Genomic DNA, 22,412 nt, shown 5'->3' with positions numbered 1-22,412 from the left:
CGGCTGGTACTATCATCAATGCGCATAGAAGCCAAGATGCGGTACCCGGCGTGATAAGATGTCTGCGTGATTTCGAGTGGAGAGAATCATATGGTGGTATATCTATATGGATACATATCTATGCGTATATGCATTGGTGGCCAAGGTGTATCGGGAAATCTCATGAATTACAGGGGAGTGGTTGGAAAAATTCAGGGGGAGTGTACACCTCCCTGCGGGGTGGGGGTAATGTCCCTGGAAAGGACCGCAATTATAGCAAAGTACCTTAGCGTAAACAGCTGAGCGGTATAGTTATTAGGCATTCGCATATACAATTCGTCAATGAAAAACTTCACTTGACACACCAGCAGGGACAAATGAGGTTCTTTTCCAAATGAGATATTGAAAATTTGAAAGGCGTTGCAAGTTCTTCGTACATAGTTCTTCACGAACGATTATCCCAACGTTCAGGAGCACTGAAATTGTCGGTTTACACACTGTATTGCTGATTTTGCTTGCATTTTCAACGTGAAAAAGAAAAAAGAAAATCAGGGAAAGAGAAATAATTAAAAATATTCACACAATGACACTCGAACATAACTACTCCATCTATTTTTTTTATTTTTTTTTTTCACTGCGCTTCTGTGTGCTCAGTATACAGTTTTTCGCGAATGATATCCGGAGAGGCTGCTGCTATGCTGTAAGCCCATAAACTTAGTGTAATAATTAAGTTGATGTCATTGTCTGCACTTGTCTCCACTATTACTTCTCAATTATCATATTACTTACAGTGTAGTTTATCAAAATCCACGTTCAGACCAGATCGCTAATCGCTAGAACTACTAGTTGAGGTTCATGAGTCACAAGAACTGCTCAATTGTGAATGTCCTTCCTAACGTCGACAGGAGCAGCACTACATCGAGCAAGGGTAAAAACAATGCCTGAAAACCTGGTTTCATTCCGAATTCTTCATAATTGGTGTGCGCGCGTGTGTGTGTGTGGGGGGGGGGGCAGCTTCTATTTAGTGGTCAAGAGCCCTCGGGACACAGAATAGCTGACTGCAAGCCATGCACATGCGGCCCGCGTGTGTGAGAGCCCTGATTGCCCTGATCTAAGCATTACTTCATCTTAAACGAGAAATAAATAATGTACTCGAGGGCGCGTAGCACTTGTTTAGCGTTATCTCAAAATCTGGTATTTAGTTCTGCTCCAAAATATCTGGTCCAAAAAAGCCGCGTTTGATCAAATCATTGCCACTCGCATCGCCATAGCACTCGCAGACGCCAAACTGCCGTATCTTCCGTATCTGTCAAACTGTCCGTATCTTCCATTTCATTTAGTAATAACTCTGGATATAAACGTGATATCGAAGATGTCATCACTTAATTACGTAATCTGTATATCCATGCTTAATAGCTATGAGTCCGCGGCTCATACCTGGTTCCCTTGCCAGAGCCTGCGAAGTAGCGTTTGGTCAAATCATTCATTTTCAAGCGACCACAGAACAAAAAGGAGACAAGATCAGACACAAGTCGCTCTGTTGTTGTTTCGTGTTTGTTCTTTAGTCGCTTGTGGATTTACACCAACCAGCCCAATCTATATACTTCAGACATTTTGCCAAATCGTTGCCCAAGTGGCACTCACTCTCACCAATTTGTCAGTTTCCTCTATTTTAGCTCGTAATAACTCTTGATACCAATTTGATACTGACGGTATCATCATAAAATTACGTAGTCTGTGTATCGTCTGCGGACCGTAGCTGCTGTCCTTGCTGCACTCTTAGAACTCGCATTTAGTGAATTTGTCGTCCAGAAGGCTATCACAGGCGCCAATCTGCCAATTTCATCCGGCAATCTCCCGATATTTGGAAAGTCTCATGCTCGTTCCCACAGTTATACATCACGTCTTTTTCTTTATCTTACGCGAATGCTCCCGGGCGTGTTATCGGTGTTGTTATCAGGTCGGGGTGCCAAAAGGGAATTGTTCGCCTCAGATATGTCCTCCTCTCCCTGCCCAGATCTGTTCCTCCTCACGTACTCACGCACCACCCTGTAAACTTAGCTTCCTTGCGTAGTCCTCTGCTATCAGGTCAAGCCGGGTTTCAGAGGGGGTGTCCCTGAATGCTGCTCTTGCGGTAACTTCTATTTTCTTTTTTTTTTACTCTCTTTGTGCCGTAAGCGGCGGCAAGGTTCAGAGTCACGCAGATGAGAATTAACCCCGCAATCCTGAAATCTATTATAGCATTTGAACCACACGGACTGAGAGACCTCTGTTAGCCCCAATAACGAAAAATACTCACACCTTTGCGCCGTTTAGGTGGATGTTCTTTCTCTGGTGTGGACAGGTTGCTACACCTTGATCCAGACGACACTGAGCTCGTTACCCAGTACGTTGAAGAGATCCAGCGTACCCTTCATAAATTCGATTATGTAAATGTCCGCTAAAAACACGAGCAGTCGATGGCACCACATAGTCTTTCCACTCCGGTGGTCCGATTGCTTCGTGGCATCAAAGGCTGTCCGTCTCGTCACTGGGAAGCATGAGACATTGGATACCAGGCGAATATTGACGTAAATTAGGAAAACCACAGGATGCGACTGCGATAGACTGCGACCATCGCGCGGAAGCTGCCGTCATGGAGATTTCCACTCCTGATGAACGCATACGCGGGATCCTACGGCGCATGCTCCTGGCGGGATCCTTCGGCTCGGTAACACGTCACGATGACGTGTTGCCGAGCCGGCCGTGGTCCCGTCAAGTTGCCCGCTGTGTCTCCGCTCCGCAGCTCGCCACGGCGCGGCGCCAGCTGTCCTCCCTTCGCCGCTCCGTTTAAATTCGCTCCAGAGAATACTCCTTGCGTGATGAAGGTAAAATTTGGTTCTAGACCCGGAAAAGGGTATTCTTTCTGATGAAAACGAGAAAAAAATCATTTCATAGTCCCTTTAAGAAAATGTTTAAACGTTTAACATAGAGCTCTATTAACAACCCTGGTTCCACGTCGCGGACAATGACTGTGGAGCAACGTTGGAGGAACGGGAAGTTTTCAGAGCATTGTGGCCACCGATTGGAACCTGTCTATGTCGCAGAGAACTATGAACCGAGGGGTTAGAGCGGTTTCCGCAGCGGCTGTAGCGGATCTCGGTGATGAGTGGGAGAGCTTTCCACGTGATGCTGTTAGCGGAGCGGCCAGCAAGGACTCCTTTACGCGACGGGACTCACTGATGCAGCATTGACCGCAATCCTTGGGCCACCGGGCACTTCTGGAACCATCACCAAAGACGCCTATACTGGCTGGTGCCGCAAGCAACACTACACGAGGCTTCAATCTGTTCATCACGTCGAGCCCTCGGCATTCGCCGGAAGCTCCCATTGACGCAATGGTCCAGGAAAAATGGCGGGCGCCCAGACCACGTGATCTGCAGGAGCCACTCACAGCGTCCCAGATCAGCAGCGCGGGGAAAAAAGCTCAGGTCAAGTGCGCATGCGCAGAGCGACCTCCTTTCCCAACCTCCTTCTCTCCTCGGGTTTTTCGTCTCTCCTCTCGTCCCCACACTACCCCCAGGCTCGTCCGTGTTTCTTCGGCGCTTGCTGTAGAGCAACGATCATGTTGTCGCAAAGCAGACAATCAAAAAGCGATGGTGTATGACAAAGCAAGTTTATTTGTCCTCGGGAACTGCTTCGAAAAAGTTACAGTACATATCTGTTCACGTCTTGAAACAGGCTTCACTGGAGCTTTAGGTGCTTCGACATCGAAGGGCAGTTCAGAACCCAATCGCAGTTCGCACACCCAGAATGTAGAGGTATACAGTTTTCGAAAACTGGCTGAGCCATGTGCGTCGTTGTTGCCGATGGCTGCCGGAGCACTAAAAAAAAGAAAAGGAAATCTATTGATGATCCGTAGCTCTGCACGAAAATCACTGTTACCATAGGCAATCGATGTTGATTTCGTATTTGAACACCAAAGCACACTTGTCACAGATGTTCGTAGATTGCAGTGAATGAACGGCTGCGACGTGCATGAGGGGCAACTAGCATAACCACACATACTTTGATTAGCGGAATATCCGAAACGCACAAGTTACGGCACTGCACTGCACTATGAAACGCCGCTAACGTACCGAGTGAATCGAAATGTTGTACGTAATACACTTAACCGTGATAAACTTGCATTACTTCACAAGCGTAGAAATGCGGGGTATTTGGTAACTGGACATAATGATAAACGGAGCGCAGCCAGGGACACGGACGAGGAAGTGCACAAACAAACCAGCAGTTCGTTTGTGCACTTCCTCGTCCGTGTTCCTGGCTGCGTACCGTTTATCATTATCTGCATTACTTCCTTCGGTCACAAAAAGTAACCAAACTTGTCTTACCGTTCACATGGGCGACATCGGAAAGAGTGCAGGGGAGCTATTCTCGTCAAAAGTAATCGAGCTTGATTACTTTACGTCACGAACTGTTGGGCAGAGGCATCCGCCGGAAGCTCCCATTGACGCAATGGTTCAGGGAAAATGGCGGCCACCCCAACCACGTGATCTGCAGGAGCCACTCACAGCGTCCCAGATCAGCAGCGCGGGAAAAAGCTTGGGTCAAGTGCGCATGCGCAGACCGACCTCCTTCCCCAACCTCCTTCCCCATCTCTCCTCGGGTTTTTCGTCTCTCCTTTCGTCCCCTCCACCACCAGCCCCAGCTTCGTCCGTTTTTCTTCCGCGCTTGCTGTAGAGCAACGCTCATGTTGTCCCAAAGCAGACAATCAAAGAGCGATGGTGTATGATAAAGCAAGTTTATTTGTCATCGGGAACTGCTTCGAAAGAGTTATAGTACATATCTTTTCACGTCTTGTAACAGTCTTCACTGGAGCTTTAGGTGCTTCGACATCGAACAGCAGTTCAAAAGCCAATCGCAGTTCGCACGCCCAGAATCTACAGGTATATAGTTTTCGAAAACAGCTGGGCCAGGTGCGTCGTTGTTACCGATAGCTGCGGGAGTACTAAAACAAAACAAAAACAATATATTGATGATCCGTAACTCTGAATGAAAATCACTGTTATGAATAGGCAATCGACGTTGATTTTGTACTTGAATACCAAAGCACACGTGTCACAAATGTTCGTAGATCACAGTGAATGAACGGCTGCGACGTGCATGAGTGGAACTAGCATAACCACACATAATTTGATTAGCGGCATATCCGAAACGCACAAGTGATGGCAACGCACTGCACTAACGCCGCTAATGTACCGAGTGACTCGTAAATGTTGTACGTAATACACTTAACGTGATAAACCATAACATAAACAAAAAGTGACCAAACTTGTCTTACCGTTCACCTGCTGGACATCGGAAAGAGTGCAGACTTCTCGAACGATTTCTGCGTCCCTTGGAAGTGCAGGAATTCCTTGTTCTTTCATCATTAATTCCCTGTCACGTTCATCTTCCCGCTGTTGTGATTTTTAGCTGGATGTGCCATTCCGTTTTGACATTAGCAGTTCGCCACAATGTAAATCTAAAGCATTCAAAACCCTAAACTACACGCTAGCGTCTGCGAGCACAACGGTCGTAATCCGAGAGAACACGCGTGGCCGGACAGACATGAATTCGACCGACCGTTCAGATCCTCGCGCCTCAGTCAAATGACTCTCGCCCTATCAGCGCGAAGGAAGACAGGCGCCAGTTCTCGGAGACCAATGAGCATCCAAATATTTACACATATATAACGCAGCCCATTAGGGATCCTCAGATCAGCCGCGCCAGTGGCGACGGTATTTTGGAAGCGGCGTTTCGCTTTAGAGCCGGCGGCTGGCAGCAGGGGTGTCGGAATCGCTCAAACAAGCGTGACCACACGGGAGCTGCCATCCGTTGGTCATGGAAGGTGTTGCCTTCCATTGGCTACTTCATTCCGCTAAACTTGACGTGCTCGTTCTCCTAAATTCATCACTTGCTATCTAAATTCGGCGTACTATGTGCCTATCTCATATGTATTCGTTAAACAAATAACCAGTGAACATTTTCCTACTACATCACTTGCTTTTGTGCTCTCGTTCGTTCGTCACTTTATTATCACGAAACTTGGCCGACCAGAGCATGGAATGGCGGGTGGTTTCGTTTTTGCCATTTCCGGTTCCCGTTGGTCCGCAGAGCAGCATGAAAATGGCAGTATACTGTGTGTATTCATCTTAGGAATACTGTTGCCTTCGGAAACACATGCCTACATTCGTTGCGATGGGTAACGATTTATTGATTTCGCTCGCAAAAGATACAAACTCCAGTTCAACACGTCATAGGCGGTAAACGTATTCATGTGTCTCGGTGGAAAGCAACGGGTTCGCGGTGTCGCAGGTAATCCCATAGATAAGATATGATTCACGTTTGATATGACCAGGGTGTCGAACCGCAAAAAATACGGGTTCGGTTCGGGTTCGGGTTCGCGTTGTTTTGATTTCGTTCCGGTTCAGTTCCGGTTCGGCCAGGCCAGAAATCGAACCGGTTCGCAAACCGGTTCGCAGCCCCGAACCGGTTCGCGAACCGGTTCAACGCTTCCGTTATATATGTTCCATAAAACTGCTTTTATCAGGAAATGCGTGGCTAATAGCATACTGCTGTTGTCTGCATTGACGTCTCTAGCGGTGAGGTAGCCCTTTAGTGAGAGAAATGAGAAATGGATGAACACTTATTGCAACTAGAGTTCACGCTGTTGAAGCGGTGTAGTCCTGCTACTTTCTGTTCCCAAAATATCTTTTTTCACACGCACAGTGCCAGCAAGATACACTTAAAGGAAGCCTAATAAGATGGACAGCGTACCATAGACGACAGTACTTGCCGGCACACTGCTTTCTCAACGTGAATCGATCTGAAACCGTACTGAAGCATGTCGAAAATAAGCCTGCAAGCCTTACTCTGTCCGAGCTCACAGCAGTGTAAGTACTTGTTAATCCACAACACAATGGCAATGTGTCACGGCGACACAACTGCGCTACCAATAAGCAGAACCACATTTACTTTTCAAAGCACGACCAATCTAACAGGCACCGTTCTGCGTACGCTCCTTCTCCAGTTCTCATGTTTCTGACTTGTTTAATTTGTGCTGCTCACGTGTAAAGGGAAATCTTCGGCGCTTATTTGATCACATATTCGTCCTGTAGAGCTATATAACTGGCCTACTTCATTCGTGTTTCATTCGTCCGCGTGGCACCTGGTCTCTGAAGAGTAGACGCCGCACCGCGTGCGTGGGGCGCTAGCCGCGGCACTCACAAGGACAACTGCGCTTCAACATGTTAAAAAGACGCTGAAAGTATACTTACTATACGTCGTCGTCTGACTGCTAGGTGAACATTTCTGAAATTTATGATATAGGCGCGTGATGATGATACCAATGTGTCTTCGTTCGGGGATAGAGAGGGACTCTTATGCTGACTTCTTTTATGTCCGAACCGTTTTGTTGCGAACCGGTTACCGCTATTATTTTTTACGGTTCTGCTCCGGTTCGGGTTCAACAGTGTCATGAAAATTTCGGTTCGGGTTCGGGTTCGGTTCCGGCAAAAATAACGGTTCGGGTACGGTTTTCGGTTCGGGTTCCGTTCGACACCCTGGATATGACAACGTTTACCTTGTGATTCCGATAGCACAACTCAATTTTGCACGTATCCCGAAGATTCCTACGTACTCAACGCAATGGACCCTTTTCACAATGGCCTATGCGCATGCGTATGACCTTGACGCGCCGGAGAGGATTATCTCCGTCTTCACTAGATGGCGCAATATGGGGACGACAGAAGTGGGGACCAGTGGGAAGACCGCACGAATGGCGCGACCTTGTCGGCCCCACTCCGGACCGGTTTTGGTCCTTTGTGCTATCCACGTGGATTTGTTTTGACTCGCGCCGAGCATGGTTCGTTGGAAAGCCGCTAGGATACGACGCGTATGTGAAAAAGGTCCATTACACGGCTACTCCCTACGGTGGACGTCGTTCCCTCCATCGGCTCGTTCCCAGTTTGTCATCCCACGTGACTGCAAAGGGTTGGCAACAAACGCAGCAGCTCCACTGTAGTTAGGGGGCTGAAATCCGTCCGCTAACATTGTCCATGACCAACGGATGGCTGCGCCCAGACGGTCACGCTTGGGGATAGGAGAATCCCATTGACGGCGCGCCAAGTACGTTCTCTAGAGTCTTCCTGTATTAACTCTATGGCTGGCAGAGCTACCAGAATAAGCTCCGCCCATAGGCTCCCCTTATTTATCTCTAGCCGGTATCGTCGTCCACCGGTGTCTCTAGCGCATGAAGAGTAAGAAGGTCGCGCTTTCCTACCACAGGGGTGACACAAACCCCTCCATTGTTGTAACTACCCTCAAGCGGGTGCTTTTGGCAAAACTGCCATCTTGTCCTGGTCGCACGTCATAGAAAACGTCATTTTGAGGTCATGTGACTTTGTTTGTCGTTTTGCCGCTTACCGACATATTTTCGTCGTCATAACGCCAAGAGATGAACGTATTTTGCCAGCGTAAACTATGCGGTGCTTCTTCCGCAACATGGTAGCCCATTTCGCCTTAGTTGCATTCCCAGCTTTCGTGGACAGCGATGCCTTGCGCCCTCTCGCGACCATTGAGTGAAACTTGCCGCCAAGACAATAGAAAAGTGCTTTAGCAGCTGTTCTATCCAAGGTATCGTAATATGCCCGAGGATACACGTTCAGACACCTATTCTAAGCTTATACAAACGAAAAATATCGCTGTACATGAAATACATTTGGTTCCCCAGACATCCCGCAATCCACCACTTGTAGTGAACGGCGCGACGCCTAGCGGTGGACGACAAAAGCTCCAGCTCGCGGCCGCCTTCAAATTGGTTAGAAGCGGCGGCCGGAGAAGCTGGCGTTCCGTGCTGCGTTGGACACCGGAGAGGCTGCTTATGTGTTGATGCGTTCGTTGTTCTGTTGTTTTCGGTTAGAATGAAGGACGACGAAAATATTCCGTTTGCGTTCAACGACTTGGGATGGCGAAAGGACCTTTCGCGGTGCGGAAAACTGACCGAGCATGAGGTATGGCGATTCCTCGGACGCACCACGCCAACCATTCGTCAGGCGCACAGAGGCTGGGCCTTCAAGGAAGAAGGGTTCGTCAGTAATGCTATGGTGAATGAAGAAACGAATAACTCCGGCTATGGTCTTATCAGAGCAGCATGTTCGCCATCCATGAAGAAGGGATATTACGTAGTCTCGGCATGGTACCGGAAAGAAAATGGACACATAAGCGGAGCCCGTTGTCAGTGCGTTGCAGGGTAGGTGCTGCACTTGTTTTTGCTGTTGCGCTTTTTGTCAGGGTTTGTGCAAACGTTTAGTTCCAGACGTTATGCACACCCCTAATGAAAGTACGTATTGTCATTACAGGAATATCGAATCGTGCCATCATGTAGCAGCAGTACTGTTCCACGTTGCGGATGAAGCCAGAAGAAAAATCGGCGAGGCAGCGGCAAAGACATGCACTGACCAGCCGTGCGCTTGGATCGTACCATTGCAAGGTTCGTGTTTGATTCTGCATGACAGTCCACACGACTGCTGTGTTGCAAAATGAAATAATAATAATAAATAGAAAAAAAAGTTGCGTGTGATGCGATTGAGAGTAAGAACTGTAAGAGCATGAAGATGACATTAGACATTCGTAAATTGCAGCTACTTTTCGACAGGAAACCACAAGCCTATTGTACGAAAGTCACGCTTCGCAAAGTTTTAGGGCTGTGAATGGGACTTGACACGCGGGGTTTCCATGTGTCTTATCGTTCTGGGTGTTTTCTTATACTCCATGGAACATTATTACAGGTAAACGAGCCACCTCCCCCAAGCCCTTACAAGAAATATCATTTCAAAAGTATCTTGTGCACAGACCGAGGAAGGAGAATAGGAAACGTGTGTATAACCCCTGCGAAGCTACTTCAAGTGGAGGGAGTGACGCACACCAAGAACTTGTGCAAGATATGACTGATTGCTGTCCCAACATGCTGTGGCTGCGCTATGCTCAACAAAGGAGAAAGGACTCTCCAAAGCAACAGCCGCCAATTGCTGATGACATGGACCTGTACTCTGAAGCAGCAGCAGCTGTGATTGCAAAGCATTTCGCAGCTCTCCAACCACTCACTTCAGAGGAACGACACATTCTCACAACTAACACCATGGGTCAGGCTGACAACAAAACGTCGAGAGAATTGGTCGAATAACATCATCAATGTTCAAGCGAGCTGCAAAATGTAGGGTTCCTGAAGGCCTCCTAAGGCAACTTCTCTATCCGAAGATGACCGCCTACTCTGAGGCGATTGCCTATGGAAGGAAAAATGAACCCTCTGCAGTAAATGCATATTGTGTCTTGATGGATGCGTATGACAGAAATGTTTCTGTTGAATTAACAGGACTGCATGTCCATCCAGACTACCCATTCTTAGCAGCATCTCCAGATCGCATCGTCTATGATGGTTCCGAAGTAGGAGTTCTTGAAGTAAAATGCCCATTTTCAAAGGTGGGCCTCACAGTGGTGGAAGCTTGCAACGACAAGAATTTCTGCTGCAAGCTGGAAAGTGGAGAGGTAAAGCTACGAACAGACCATCCTTATTACTATCAAGTACAAGGCCAAATGGCTGTGACTGGTGCAAAGTGGTGTGATTTTGTCGTGTGGACTAATGCTGGCAACAGTGCAAGGTCTACCCATGTTGAACGGATTTTCTTCGACAGTATGTTTTGGGAGGAGCAGTTGCTTCCCGCACTTCTGCATTGCACGAGGCATGCTCTTGTTCCTGAGCTGCTTACACAGCGTGTCAGGAGACTCAGCCAGCTGTACACAAAAGGACGTTATGTGTCGTTCGAGCAGTGGAAGAAAGGCTATTATACATGTGAGACAGGCACTGGACTAAAGTTTAAAATTAAGAGATATAAATGAATCATATTTTATGGCCATGAAGGCTTGTTTCTCAAATGCACTGTCTGGTTTTGTGAAGGGGAGAACTTAATGATTCCTGAACATGCAAAAGAAAATGTCAATTTTTTTTATAAAGATGTCTTTGTTTTAATAAAAGCACAAGGCAGCCATACACTGAGCACAAGCGAATAGTGTTCGTAGATATCATACATTGAAATACAATAATGAGGTACAGTTGCATCTACCTCAAACCGCTGGGATCATGCTTGTAGCTACCGGTCATTGATAAGTGGCAAACGAAAATTGCTAAGAAAACAACATACATGGAACACTTGCTCTGCAATATCTATCATGCTAATGGGAAAAGGCTTATCCAGAATATGAAACGACTTCACTCTGCGGATCGCCCTTTCAACGCGCACTCTTGCACATGCCACACGCCTGGTTTCTGCAACATCTTCACGGCTCATCTGTGGCTCGTGACTTTGACGGTATGGAGGCCTGTAGAGTTTAATGTGTGGTGGCAATGCTGGGAAAGTAAATCCTTTATCCACCATGATAGTATCACCTGGTTCAAGGAGATCTAGCAGGCCACTTTCCTCAATGATCACACCGTCTGAGACTTGTCCTCCCCACAACTTAGAAACAAAAGATATGTACCCGTCTGGAGTACAGCCAATAACCACTTTATAAGTGTTGTAGTGTTTGTATGTTGAAAAAGTCTGCCTCTGTGCATTAAGTGAGGAGGGCTTTTGAATGCGCACTTCGGTGGCATCTAGCAGCAATCTGGTGTTTTCGAATCCACGAAATGACTTTGGCAGTGTGGGCTGCACGTCCTTAACCTCAGGAAAAACAGTTATCTCGTTAAGCTTGCGAAAAAGAAAGTTTATCCAGGTGGCAAATATTCGACTGAAATGACTTTCAGACAGCATAAAGTTCCTAGCAACTTCCCTGCCTTGCATACCCGTCCTCAGGCGAACAAGTACCATAAAAAGCTGGTCGATAAGCTCTGTCTCCTTTGACTGTCCTCGTGTTTCGTTGTCCTTGCCCTTGCGTCTTGGGATCCCCCAATAGGTCATCCTGCTAGCATCTTCGTGAAGGTACCTATATAGTCCCATGAACACCTCAAAGCTTAGGAGACCAGTATAATACATCGAACTATCCACACACCCTCTTATGAGGTCCACATTTAGGAGCTGCGACCTAGCCCTTTCAAGGGAGTGCTCCAGTCGTGCTGCCTTTAGCCTCAGTTCCTCCACTTCCTTTTGCAGAAATGCTATTTTCTGTGCAGCGTCCCTGTCAGCTGTCCAGGGGCATGAAGTGCAGGCTTGTTCTTGGAAGTCTGTGTGACACTCTAGAACGACCAAGTGAAATGTAGAGTCATCAGAGTCCTTCGTTTTTGGGTTTGACCCGATTTTTCACAATAATTTCCCCCGAATAAGTTTTCAAGAATTCGTGTAACACCGATATCTACCCGAAATCAATTTGAGGCTTTGTTTGTATCTGTCCCTTCTATGTTCACACTGCTCAGGTCACATTCACCATTACAGAGAGAGAGGGAAAAATACACAACAGAGGGGATATTTTGTGAAAGTAGAAACTTACCCTGACCATCCAATTTATTCGTTTCAACACTGCGGCATCCAGTTTCAGTGCTGATCCCTACATCGCTGAGCTCTTCTGTATGTAGGCTAGCTTCTTGCTGATAGGATGTTGAAGCACACAGACTGGTGCCGTGAGCGCTTGTGTCTCTAAGGGTTTCAGCTTCATCATCAAGCCGACTGGTTTCGTCTCCACTTGTGGCTCTCAGAAGTGCAGGCTGACTGTCAGTACTGGTACCTGTACTCTCACCTTGTGTTGGAGCGTTAGCAACTGCAGAAATGCAATGATTGTGTGACTCACATTAAAATTGACGTATTTGGCATAAAGGTAGCCCTGGATACTCAATGTCTTTTGAGTGAGCTCAATACAAATACTGCTGTATGTCGATCCTAAATGCGGTATTGCGAAAGATCTTTACTTTTCTAGCATTTTTGGGATTACCTGTGGAGACCTGACTGCGACGTCTCCGCTTTTCCAGCCGCTTGTATCTCTGCAGTGATGTCTCTGACCGGCGTTTGTTGTACGAGAAGACACTCGGCACATAATCCGGGTGCCCCATCGTCCTTGAGAGCTTCCCTGATGGGCGAAACGCAGAATGAACTCTCGAAAACTTCTCCCGCATGCCACCTGTCTTACCTGAAATGAAGTGATAACCACATATGCGCGAGTGAGCACTTGGCTCCCACCTCGTGCCATCAAGCGCCTGTCGCTTTACTGCCTGGACCCAAGCAAGTCTTTTCTTCGGGTGTAACTTTGCAGACGGAAATCGGAAGAGGCCAACTTTGTTCCCTCGGCGATAATAGTGCGTACAACCGTATGCGACGCAGTTCGCCGGCATTCCCACAGTGCGAATAGCCGATCCCAAGCACAACCACAATGGCAACCGATGGAAACTTTCCAACCAAAACGATGTAAAACGAAAAGAAAGAAGGCGTCTAGTGTCGAGAGTATCACCGCCGCGCATGCGCAGCGCGCTTTTCTACAAATGGTGGATTCGGACCGTGAATACATGTGAGGTATGGGGATTTTCACGCAGGAAACGATTTCATCGCTTAATATCTCTGGTAATGTATGATGCACTGTAATATTCCCGTGGATATGCGTTGTAGGGTGCCTCTAGATTCAACATTTAGAAGAAGTTTCAGAGTCACTCAATCGTCTGCGGTTCCCTTGCATGGCAAACTTGACCCAAATGCCAAAATTCGAAAACAGTCAAGGTGGCTTCTCCGCGTTGCAGCGGTGTGTAGCAGGGAAGGTACCTTTACGCGTCAGTTGAACTTTTCTCTGCTTCGTAGAACGTGAAGAAAAACAATGTGCAAGTTTCCGGCGATGCAGAATCAAAAATAACAAAGACGGTTAAGAGCATCAGCTGTTTACTATATACATTAAAAACAAGACTTTCGTGCAGTAGGCTGCACTTCTTCAGGTTGAAGAAGTGCAGCCTACTGCACGAAAGTCTTGTTTTTAATGTATATAGTAAACAGCTGATGCTCTTAACCGTCTTTGTTATTTTTGTTTTCTCTGCTTATTTAGATTTAGTAACTGCTTTTGACCTCATTTCTTGAGTTAGATATAATTTTGAGAGCATGGTTGGTACATTATGCGCCCGCGGGTGGAACACGAATTTTGAAGCGTTATCTCATGTCATATTAATTATTAAGATGTCGCTATTCGATGAATTCGTTTGTGTTAACGTATTTGAGAAAATTTTAGGAGTATACTTTTTGTTTATCACCAATTGTTTATCGTGTATATCACCAATTTGTTTATCACCAAGAACATCTGACAACACAACAGTGCATGTTCACGTAATTATATTGCACACACTGATAATAACTTCCCAAAGCATTCCCAGAAGTGCGGAACACAGCTTCTTAAAGTTCGCTTGACCGGCGTACTCGCTGCCCTCCATTGAAGCAATGCATCCCATCTGGTTTTGTTAGAATATCTGTTGAGCCTGAGCTTTAGAAAGAAATGCCCACACATGGGTGTTGTTGTGAGAGGCCCTTCGATGGCGTACAAGTGGAATGGAAACACAAGAACGTCACAGTTTTGTTCCTGGAGGACTTATTTTCGCCGTATTGGCTTGGTGGCAGAATGCATTGGTGTGCTATTTTTCTCGTACTCGGCCAAAACAATGGGTTCTGCAGAAAATGCCCATGACAGACATGAAAGCTGAAGTTGTCTCTTACGCTTTGCAACTTTGTGCGCAACTGTGGGCTGCTGCAATGTTGTTCCCACGACAAGAGAAGTGTTGACAAGCTCAGTGTGGCCTGCGAAGCGTCTGTATCTTCATTCCTGAAGGTGACAGCAACGGGCGGTGTTGGCCCACTGATGACGATTTTGGTTATAGCTTTCGAGGGCCGTGGTTCGATCCGCGCCCAGCTTAGTGTTGTTTTTTTATTATCATTATATTCATGTATTTTCTATTTTTTTCATTTTTTTGTAGTGGGAGTTATGAGAGTAACGGCAGGGCGAGAGCGTCAGAGTTTTGGCTTAATAATGCCGTACTGGCGCTATGTCATACTGCATGCTGTTCGTTTTCACTTACTTCACCGTTACAGAAATCTCCGTTTTGCACAGTGCCGGGTGTTTTCGTTATAATGTAGATGATTGTCAATCCTCTAACATGAATTTCGAACTTGTGGCTTAAACGTCCTTTGTTCTCACTGCTCAATGTTTCACTCAAACATTCAACACAGTTTCTCACCTTCTCTGTGAAGGAGCTACTCATCAAAGTTTCATTCGAGATCGATGTGACGACGGAACCCATTCTGCGATTCAACTTTGATGCGCTCTAATGGTAAAGGGAATTAAGATGAACAAACTACCACGCGTGTCTCTTGCAGTGTTAATACATGTCAATCATTTAGCCTAAATTTCGGACATGTGGCTTAAACTTGCTTTATTCCCCAACTCGCCAAAACTTTCGTTCTCAGCATTGCGCAAGGCCGTAATCTCCTTACGGGTTAACTCGTTCTAGGTACCAAAATAATGAATATGTTAAAAATACATGCGTGCTTATTGTCATATATACAGGGTACGTGACGTAAGACCGACTACTTTTTTTTCCGCCAAAGTCGTTGAATATCTATTCCCGACGGGTTCTACTCAATGGTGGTGGTGTATCAGTAAATAGCGCAACTGTTAATTAACTTTCGTAATTAATCTTTATAATTAATGAAAATACGTTGACTGCGTGATTGCAAAGATGTAGAGTACAACTCTGGAGGGTCTACCCCACAAGAACCGACACGACAGCGCCTTTTTGTGCTCTATTAAAAATGTGCGAAAATACAAAATAATAGAGCATTGTGCTGGTTTTGCGGCCAATTTCTCCTTTCCCTGTTTCGGTGTCACCCCTTTTCAACTGACATCAGGTTCTTCCTGAAATCATGGAACAGCCCGCTTTGTCCCCAGAAGTAAGCGTGAGGGGAACTAGTGATGCCAATTCTCAGTCTACGTTATCGTAAAACATGCCGTCTTTGATCTTCTTTCCGTCATTATCTCCTTTGGTCTGCTCAGCACCTTCCAAGGCAGTTCGCGATTTTATGTGACAGCTGTCACGCAATAAAACTACCAATGTACCACAGAGATAACAAAAATAAAATCACCGATTCTGCTGCTCGGTAAGTGTGTACGTTCTGCCAGAAAAGAAAAACGACGATATCGACCAGGACGCTAGGAAGCGAGGGTGCCCCATGTTTTGTGATGTCAGTGTTGTCAAAGGTTGACAGTGAGAGAACGACAGGAAAAAGCGGCCGCCGAACTCGCCCGACGCTCGACGATTGGGCATTTTCTCATATTCTTTAAAGGCACAGAAAAGTACTGCTGTTTCGATTCTTGCTGACTAGACTTCTCAGGGTTGTGCTCTACAAATCTAGAATTGCGCGTTCAACTTGTTTTCAGGAATTATGAAGATTTATTACAAAAGTTTTTTTCTTTTTTTACCCTTTCTTTTTTTGACCCTTGTGCTTGTTTTTGGGTACCCGAACAAAAATGAAGTTATTATTAGTGTTATTATTATTATTAGTGTTATTATTATTATTATTATTATTATTATTATTATTATTTACACGACGAAAGAAGTAACGGCTGCTGGGTGTGCGTTCCAAAGCGGTTGCGTCTTGGTCTCTCACGATGACAACATTCTGGGCTGGTGGTTCAGTGATGCAGATGTCGATTCTAGCTTTCATGTTCCCTCGTTCGATCTGAGGGTCATGCCTTCTTTTTTATGAAGAGAGTTTTAAAATTATGGCAAGGCAAGATCACCATGACATAACATGACTAGCATGTGAAAGGTAGACCACTTTTTATTGCATCCGAACCTACTACAGTCGACCCGCGTTTATCCGGACGGCCTCGTTTCCTGTGAAAGTGTCCGGATTCCGGGGGAACCGGATAAGTGAAACACGAAAATCCAGAGTGATCCTAAAAGGACATTCACCATTGACATATCGCTATTGACCATTAGACAGAAAACTATCCATCATCATCTGTTTCATTCTAATACAGGCATCCAGTTCTTTCAAACCTTCGCTACTGGCATTAACTTGCGAAATATTGTTTTGTTGCTCGGAAAGTACTAGCGCTGTTGTCAGTGCGGATTCTCTACCGTCACAGCTGGTGCCCCCCATCCGCACTTTCATCATCAGATTCTTCTTGAACACAATCGGAAGGGACGACACCGACGATGTCGTCATCTGTGATTGCCGCGCAGACTGCTCAGGTGGATTACTTTTGTGTAACGTGCAAAGTCGGAAGGGAGAAAATTCTTCATAGCAACACCCTCTTTGTGTCAGTAAAAAGGAGGCCACGACCAGGGTCTTCGACCTCCCTTGATTAAGTGTGGGCCAAGTGTCCTTCCTGGACAATGACCGGAAAACTGAAGCCGATTGTTGGGTATTAGTCATTTCTGTTCCCTGGAATTCTACTCCGAGGCCGGAAGCTCAAGTCCGGATAAACGAGGGCTAAATACATGGGGAGAAATCTGTCCCCATGCGTTTTTGTCGAGATAGCGCAGGATCCGGAAAAGCCAAGTCCGGGTAAACGCGGGTCGACTGTACATCGTTATAGGAAGTCCCCTCACGAAGAAATTATGAGTAGACCTTTCATGTCATCTACACTTCACCCACCTTCGTTATCTTATATTCGGTTTTGCTCCATCTCTGTGCTATATTTTTGTTTTAGGAATAGCAAGCCGACCTTCGGTCAGGCTGACCTTTCCGAAATAAACGTATATCCACCCCCACCCCTCTGCAGAATGCCAAGGTGTTAACATTTCAGAACAGCAGCAGACAGAGCACCCTTAACCGCCATCGTTACAACAGCAAGGCGCGTGGGGTCGAAATTCTTGTTTCTCTTTGTAAATGGACCATTTCCGACAACACGTATGCGCATGCCCAGCCCTTGAGTTCGCCATCTTTGAGCGGAAAACATCGCCATGGACGCACCTGCGGGCGACTGTCATGTTCATTGTGGGGAGATAATCGGTTTCAAGGTTACGCGGACGTTTGATGTCTGGTAATCAGTACAATGCGCTTTCACTCTTTCCGCATTTTTCTTCCAATCTTCTCTTGCTACTTTCCCACGCAACGTACGTGCCAGTTCGTAAAGCGTCACCATTATTGAGGGGAAAGACACGACGTTCGACATTCCACCGCCAGGGGCGACGCGAATATGGAAAAGGTCCATTGTACTTGTTCACCCTTAAGAGGGGATACCAGCTCCAAAGGCCCCATGTATTTTCTATGGAACACGTTTCGTCCTTAATCTCGGTTAATATTCGACGGATTTTCACCCGGTTTGTTTTGTACACGACCTACTTAATAAGAGAACGACCAGTTCACTTGACCCCCCTTCCAGCGCCGGCTTTTTTGTTTCACATGTTTGCCGCAGGAGCATTGGTGGCGCTGCCGACATTCCCTACTACAATGGGGGTTGTAGTGCTTATGCGGTAGCTTTCTACGGACTTCTTCGCATCCGCGTCAGATATTTGTGCCTTCTTTTTTTTTTTTTGTGCCAAACATATCGTAATCTTTACGCACCAAACCGCCACGAAGACCTCAGTTCTCATGAGCATGGTTTATTCCGTAGTGCCTTTTTGCAAGGCAAGATGCTTCCTCGCGTGAAAAGCGAAAAAGTGTGCTGTCATCCATCTGAGATATTTCTCCAAAACCTTGCAATTCAGCTGCGGTCACTTTTACTTTGCCCCTTAACATATTACTAACATTTCTTCCTTTTCTTTTTGAGCATGTAGAAGAGATTTCCTACAACAATTCACTTTGGAGATACCGAGTGTGTACATACAGACGCACTTGTTCAGTGCGTGATGGCACCAACTTTAAATTAATCTTAAATATAAATAACGGCATACAGGAGCGTATCGCCACAGGAAGAGCAGGAACTGCTCTTAACCTATGGCCCTTTTTTACCAACAGTGGTTAACTTTGGACTAAGATCCAGCGTTGCGTGATCTGATGAATATTCCAGTGACAGTAACTTCCTTTAGTGTAGCATAGTTAAGCGTTAAATTCAAGTTAAGACACCGTTGTTCTCGGTTCAAATGCTAATTGGTGATGGTGAAACCGGGACTTAGTCTATCACTGAAGGACTGGAACCGAAGCGGATATCGGTTTGGTTACGGTTCAGTGTCAGAACTCTGAAAGCGGTTACAGGTAGGAGGCTCGCCGTTTTAATGCTTGTGGTTACCGGTAACCAAGCAGTTGAACCGGTACTTTTTCGGTTTTCTGTAGGATGTATCTGCTGGCTGCGTGGATGTCGCAGAAGCACGTTCAACGCCACTAATCAGAGTTGTAAAGAAATATATATCGCATCCCAAGCTGATCGCGTTCACGCGTGAGCATATTCTTATGAACCGGTAACCGAAATCACATAATTCGGTTCAGGTTGCGGCTTTGGTTAGTTGCGAATGGTGGATTGCAGATGTGGATATGGAAGAAATTTGGGTTCCAAGTCGTCTTCGGTTTCGCCCCGGTTTCAGTCCCTGCGCGCACTTCCACGTGCCACAGCATGATTGTCTCCACTGCTGTATCGCCAATGAGTTGATTGGTTTTTTACAGCGATATGGGGGTGGGGGTGGTGAAAGGGCTCACTGTTATCTGCCTCACAGATGTGGGCAACGTCACGACTAAAGCCCTGGAGGAAAACGCGTCCTGGGGCAACTTCAAGGGAATTGTGCGGAGATATGTCTAAAAGTGTCTGATGAAAACCCACGAAAAAATCCACACTGCACATACAGCTCCGGGACTCGAACCCGGGTACCTCCCAAGTTCTCCCAGGTATGGGGGAACTTGCTTTTCAAGGACGGCGTGGTATCAAATGAAGTACCTTGTACTGTGTACCAATATGTCATCGCACGAGAAAACAAAATAAACGGCGTCCATGTAAAGTATACCCCGACAAAACGAGCACAGGAGTCGATGTTGTACACTACAAATCAATATGGACGTCGAAAAGATGTACACGAGTCAATACGAACACCATCTCGTCACATGTCCCAATGCGGAGTCCCCCTGTTTTAGGGAATGTGGGCAGCGCGCCAAGCGGGCGTTTCACCTGTGAGAGGAGGAAATTGCGAGGAGGTTCCGCGGACAGCCGCTCCATAGGGATTTGGGAAAGTGACCTGGTCGCTCTCTTATTAAGTAGGTCGTGGTTTTGTACGATAGCTTGTCCAATGGTGCATTTGAGCTTCAGAACCGATTTTTTATTTTCGCTCTTGACATTTTTCTAGGCGTTGCGAAAGCACGGGAAAAATTGAATGCAACTTTGAAGCGCTCTTGTTAAAAAGTAAGAAGAAAAACAAAAAATCCGTATTGAAACTCGGATGCAGAATTCTTTCCAGAGTATTTTGATACCATACTCATTGAAATCCGCTCACCCGTTATCGAGATTAAGGGCAAAATGCAGATGTACCGAGAGCCGTGGGAGATGGTCCTGTCTTCCCCCTGCATTAGAGTCACTGTACCCGGGGGAAGAGTATCGCATTCGCTTTCCCCGTGCCGCCGCCTTGCTGATTCGCCGAGGCGCGTCACGTGGTGCGTTTTCCTCCTCTTTGCTTCGAACCTCCCGCCGGGTCTACGGGGAACGCAATAGCTGGGACGCATGTGGGCGTACGTTCGTGCGCCGCTCTTGGTTTTTTGTACGTGAAATGGATCTCAGAGAGCGGAGGAACTACGAACAACCATGTCTGGATGTTGAGCTGCAACGGGACAGAGTCCGGCAAAGCATTTTTCTGCATTCCGACGGGCAAAAGTGACGAGACGCGTAGATCAGCACAGATCCTGCCGGAAGAACTTCGCGCCTACGAATAACACACGCTTGAGCGAGGTAAATTTCGTGGCGTGTTTATTTTTCATTGCAGAACCTTTGCACGCAGTATTGAATAACAGTTCAACTATGCGAAGAACAGCCGGGCGTATCAAAGTAGTGCTTGTTGGATCTTGCCATTGCGTTCCTTTTCCTGCGGCGCTAACAAAACGCCACTATCAGGACCACTTCACACGCGACGACTTCGAGGACAAGGAGATTCGAAAGAAGTTGAAGTGGACGGCAGTCCCAAGCAGTTTTGCATACCGGACACCTACGAGGCTGAGGAAGGCTCCTATCCCCCGTTCTTCGCACGCAGAGTTCTCCGAGGAGTCACCAAAACACTTGCACACTGAAGTTGATGACAACCTAGTGTAAGATCAAGGGGCAGTGGAGGATGGTAATGCGTCGAAATATATGTAGATATCCACTATGAAAATTATTGAAACTTATGAAAACTATTCCTAAATATTGAAAGTTATGAAAACTATTCCTAAATATTGAGCTGTAATTGTAAGTGAATCAACTTTGCAGAGGAAGCCAACACCGTCACAAATTTCTGTGACCAGAGCATCGAGGAATATGCACAGGAAAAACCTGCAGACAAGTCATGTGATGGTCCCGTCGACGAGGTCGCAGAAACGAGCAAAGGCTGAGACGGAATGCAGTGACTTGAAGCTCACGGTCTACTCCTCATTGAAGATCAACTGCTTGCGTTGGATCGGGGGATTGGAAGAACAACCCACAGCACTTTACATGCGCGTGGAAAAAAAAGTTGGCATTCACAGAGCCATTGAGCGTGTGAAATAGAAATGTAATTGCGAAGAGATGAGAATAAAACTGGTGTAGGTTATTTATGTCGAACTGAAGCTGCACACACGAGCACTATAGTTTTATGTCCACAAAACAAGTGAACTAAAAGAAAAAAAACTGATCTATAGAGCGCAAACGAGACTCGACGATGCCTTTTGGAGGCGAACACGCGCCAACATAATTCGTCTGTTAGCTACAGAATACAACAAACTATACTGTAGTGACGCTTGTGCCCTGTTTCATTAAGTATTAGCCGAGTCCCACCACAGGAAGTCACAAAATTTTTGGTGCATAGCCGCGAAATCAACGCGATGTAACACTGACTACAGCTATCCTAACACGCGATCCGCGGCGTCTTGGAGGCAATATGGCTGCCGGAGCAGACGACGCGGAGCGGTTGCGGTATTCTTCCCCCGGTACAGTGACTCTACCCTGCATAGTAGCGCCATGCCGCGGATTAGAAGGGAGAAGTACCACTCCGCGTGAGGAAGCTCCCGTATTCCAAACCCATATCCTTCCTTCTCGTGGTGTGAGTCAGAAGGGACCAGAAGCCCATTGTAGGAGGCCGATTCCACGTCAAAAGCTCCAACGCGTCAAAAGCTCCAACGAGTCAAAAGATCCAACAGTGGATCTTTTGACCCGTTGGATCTTTTGACGCGTTGGAGCTTTCGACCCGGTTGGAGCTTTTGACGCGTTGGAGCTTTTGACCCGGTTGGATCTTTTGACGCCCCGTGGTTATACAATTGGTCAGGGAAAATGACCGAACAGAGATGTGGAAATTAAAGCAACTA

General features: G+C 46.6%; 1 protein-coding gene across 1 annotated transcript; it reads right to left on the bottom strand.

The window, feature by feature from the left end:
• Positions 1-11,150: 11,150 nt before the first annotated feature.
• Positions 11,151-11,840, bottom strand: LOC135390495 (uncharacterized). The gene has a single exon (XM_064620195.1). The coding sequence runs from the start codon at positions 11,838-11,840 to the stop codon at positions 11,151-11,153; it is 690 nt and encodes a 229-aa protein (XP_064476265.1).
• Positions 11,841-22,412: the final 10,572 nt, after the last annotated feature.

This window comes from Ornithodoros turicata, chromosome 4 (assembly GCF_037126465.1).
Source record: "Ornithodoros turicata isolate Travis chromosome 4, ASM3712646v1, whole genome shotgun sequence".
Taxonomy (NCBI): domain Eukaryota; kingdom Metazoa; phylum Arthropoda; class Arachnida; order Ixodida; family Argasidae; genus Ornithodoros; species Ornithodoros turicata.
Note: the sequence above shows the minus strand (reverse complement) of the source record. Positions and strands in the feature narration are given on the sequence as shown.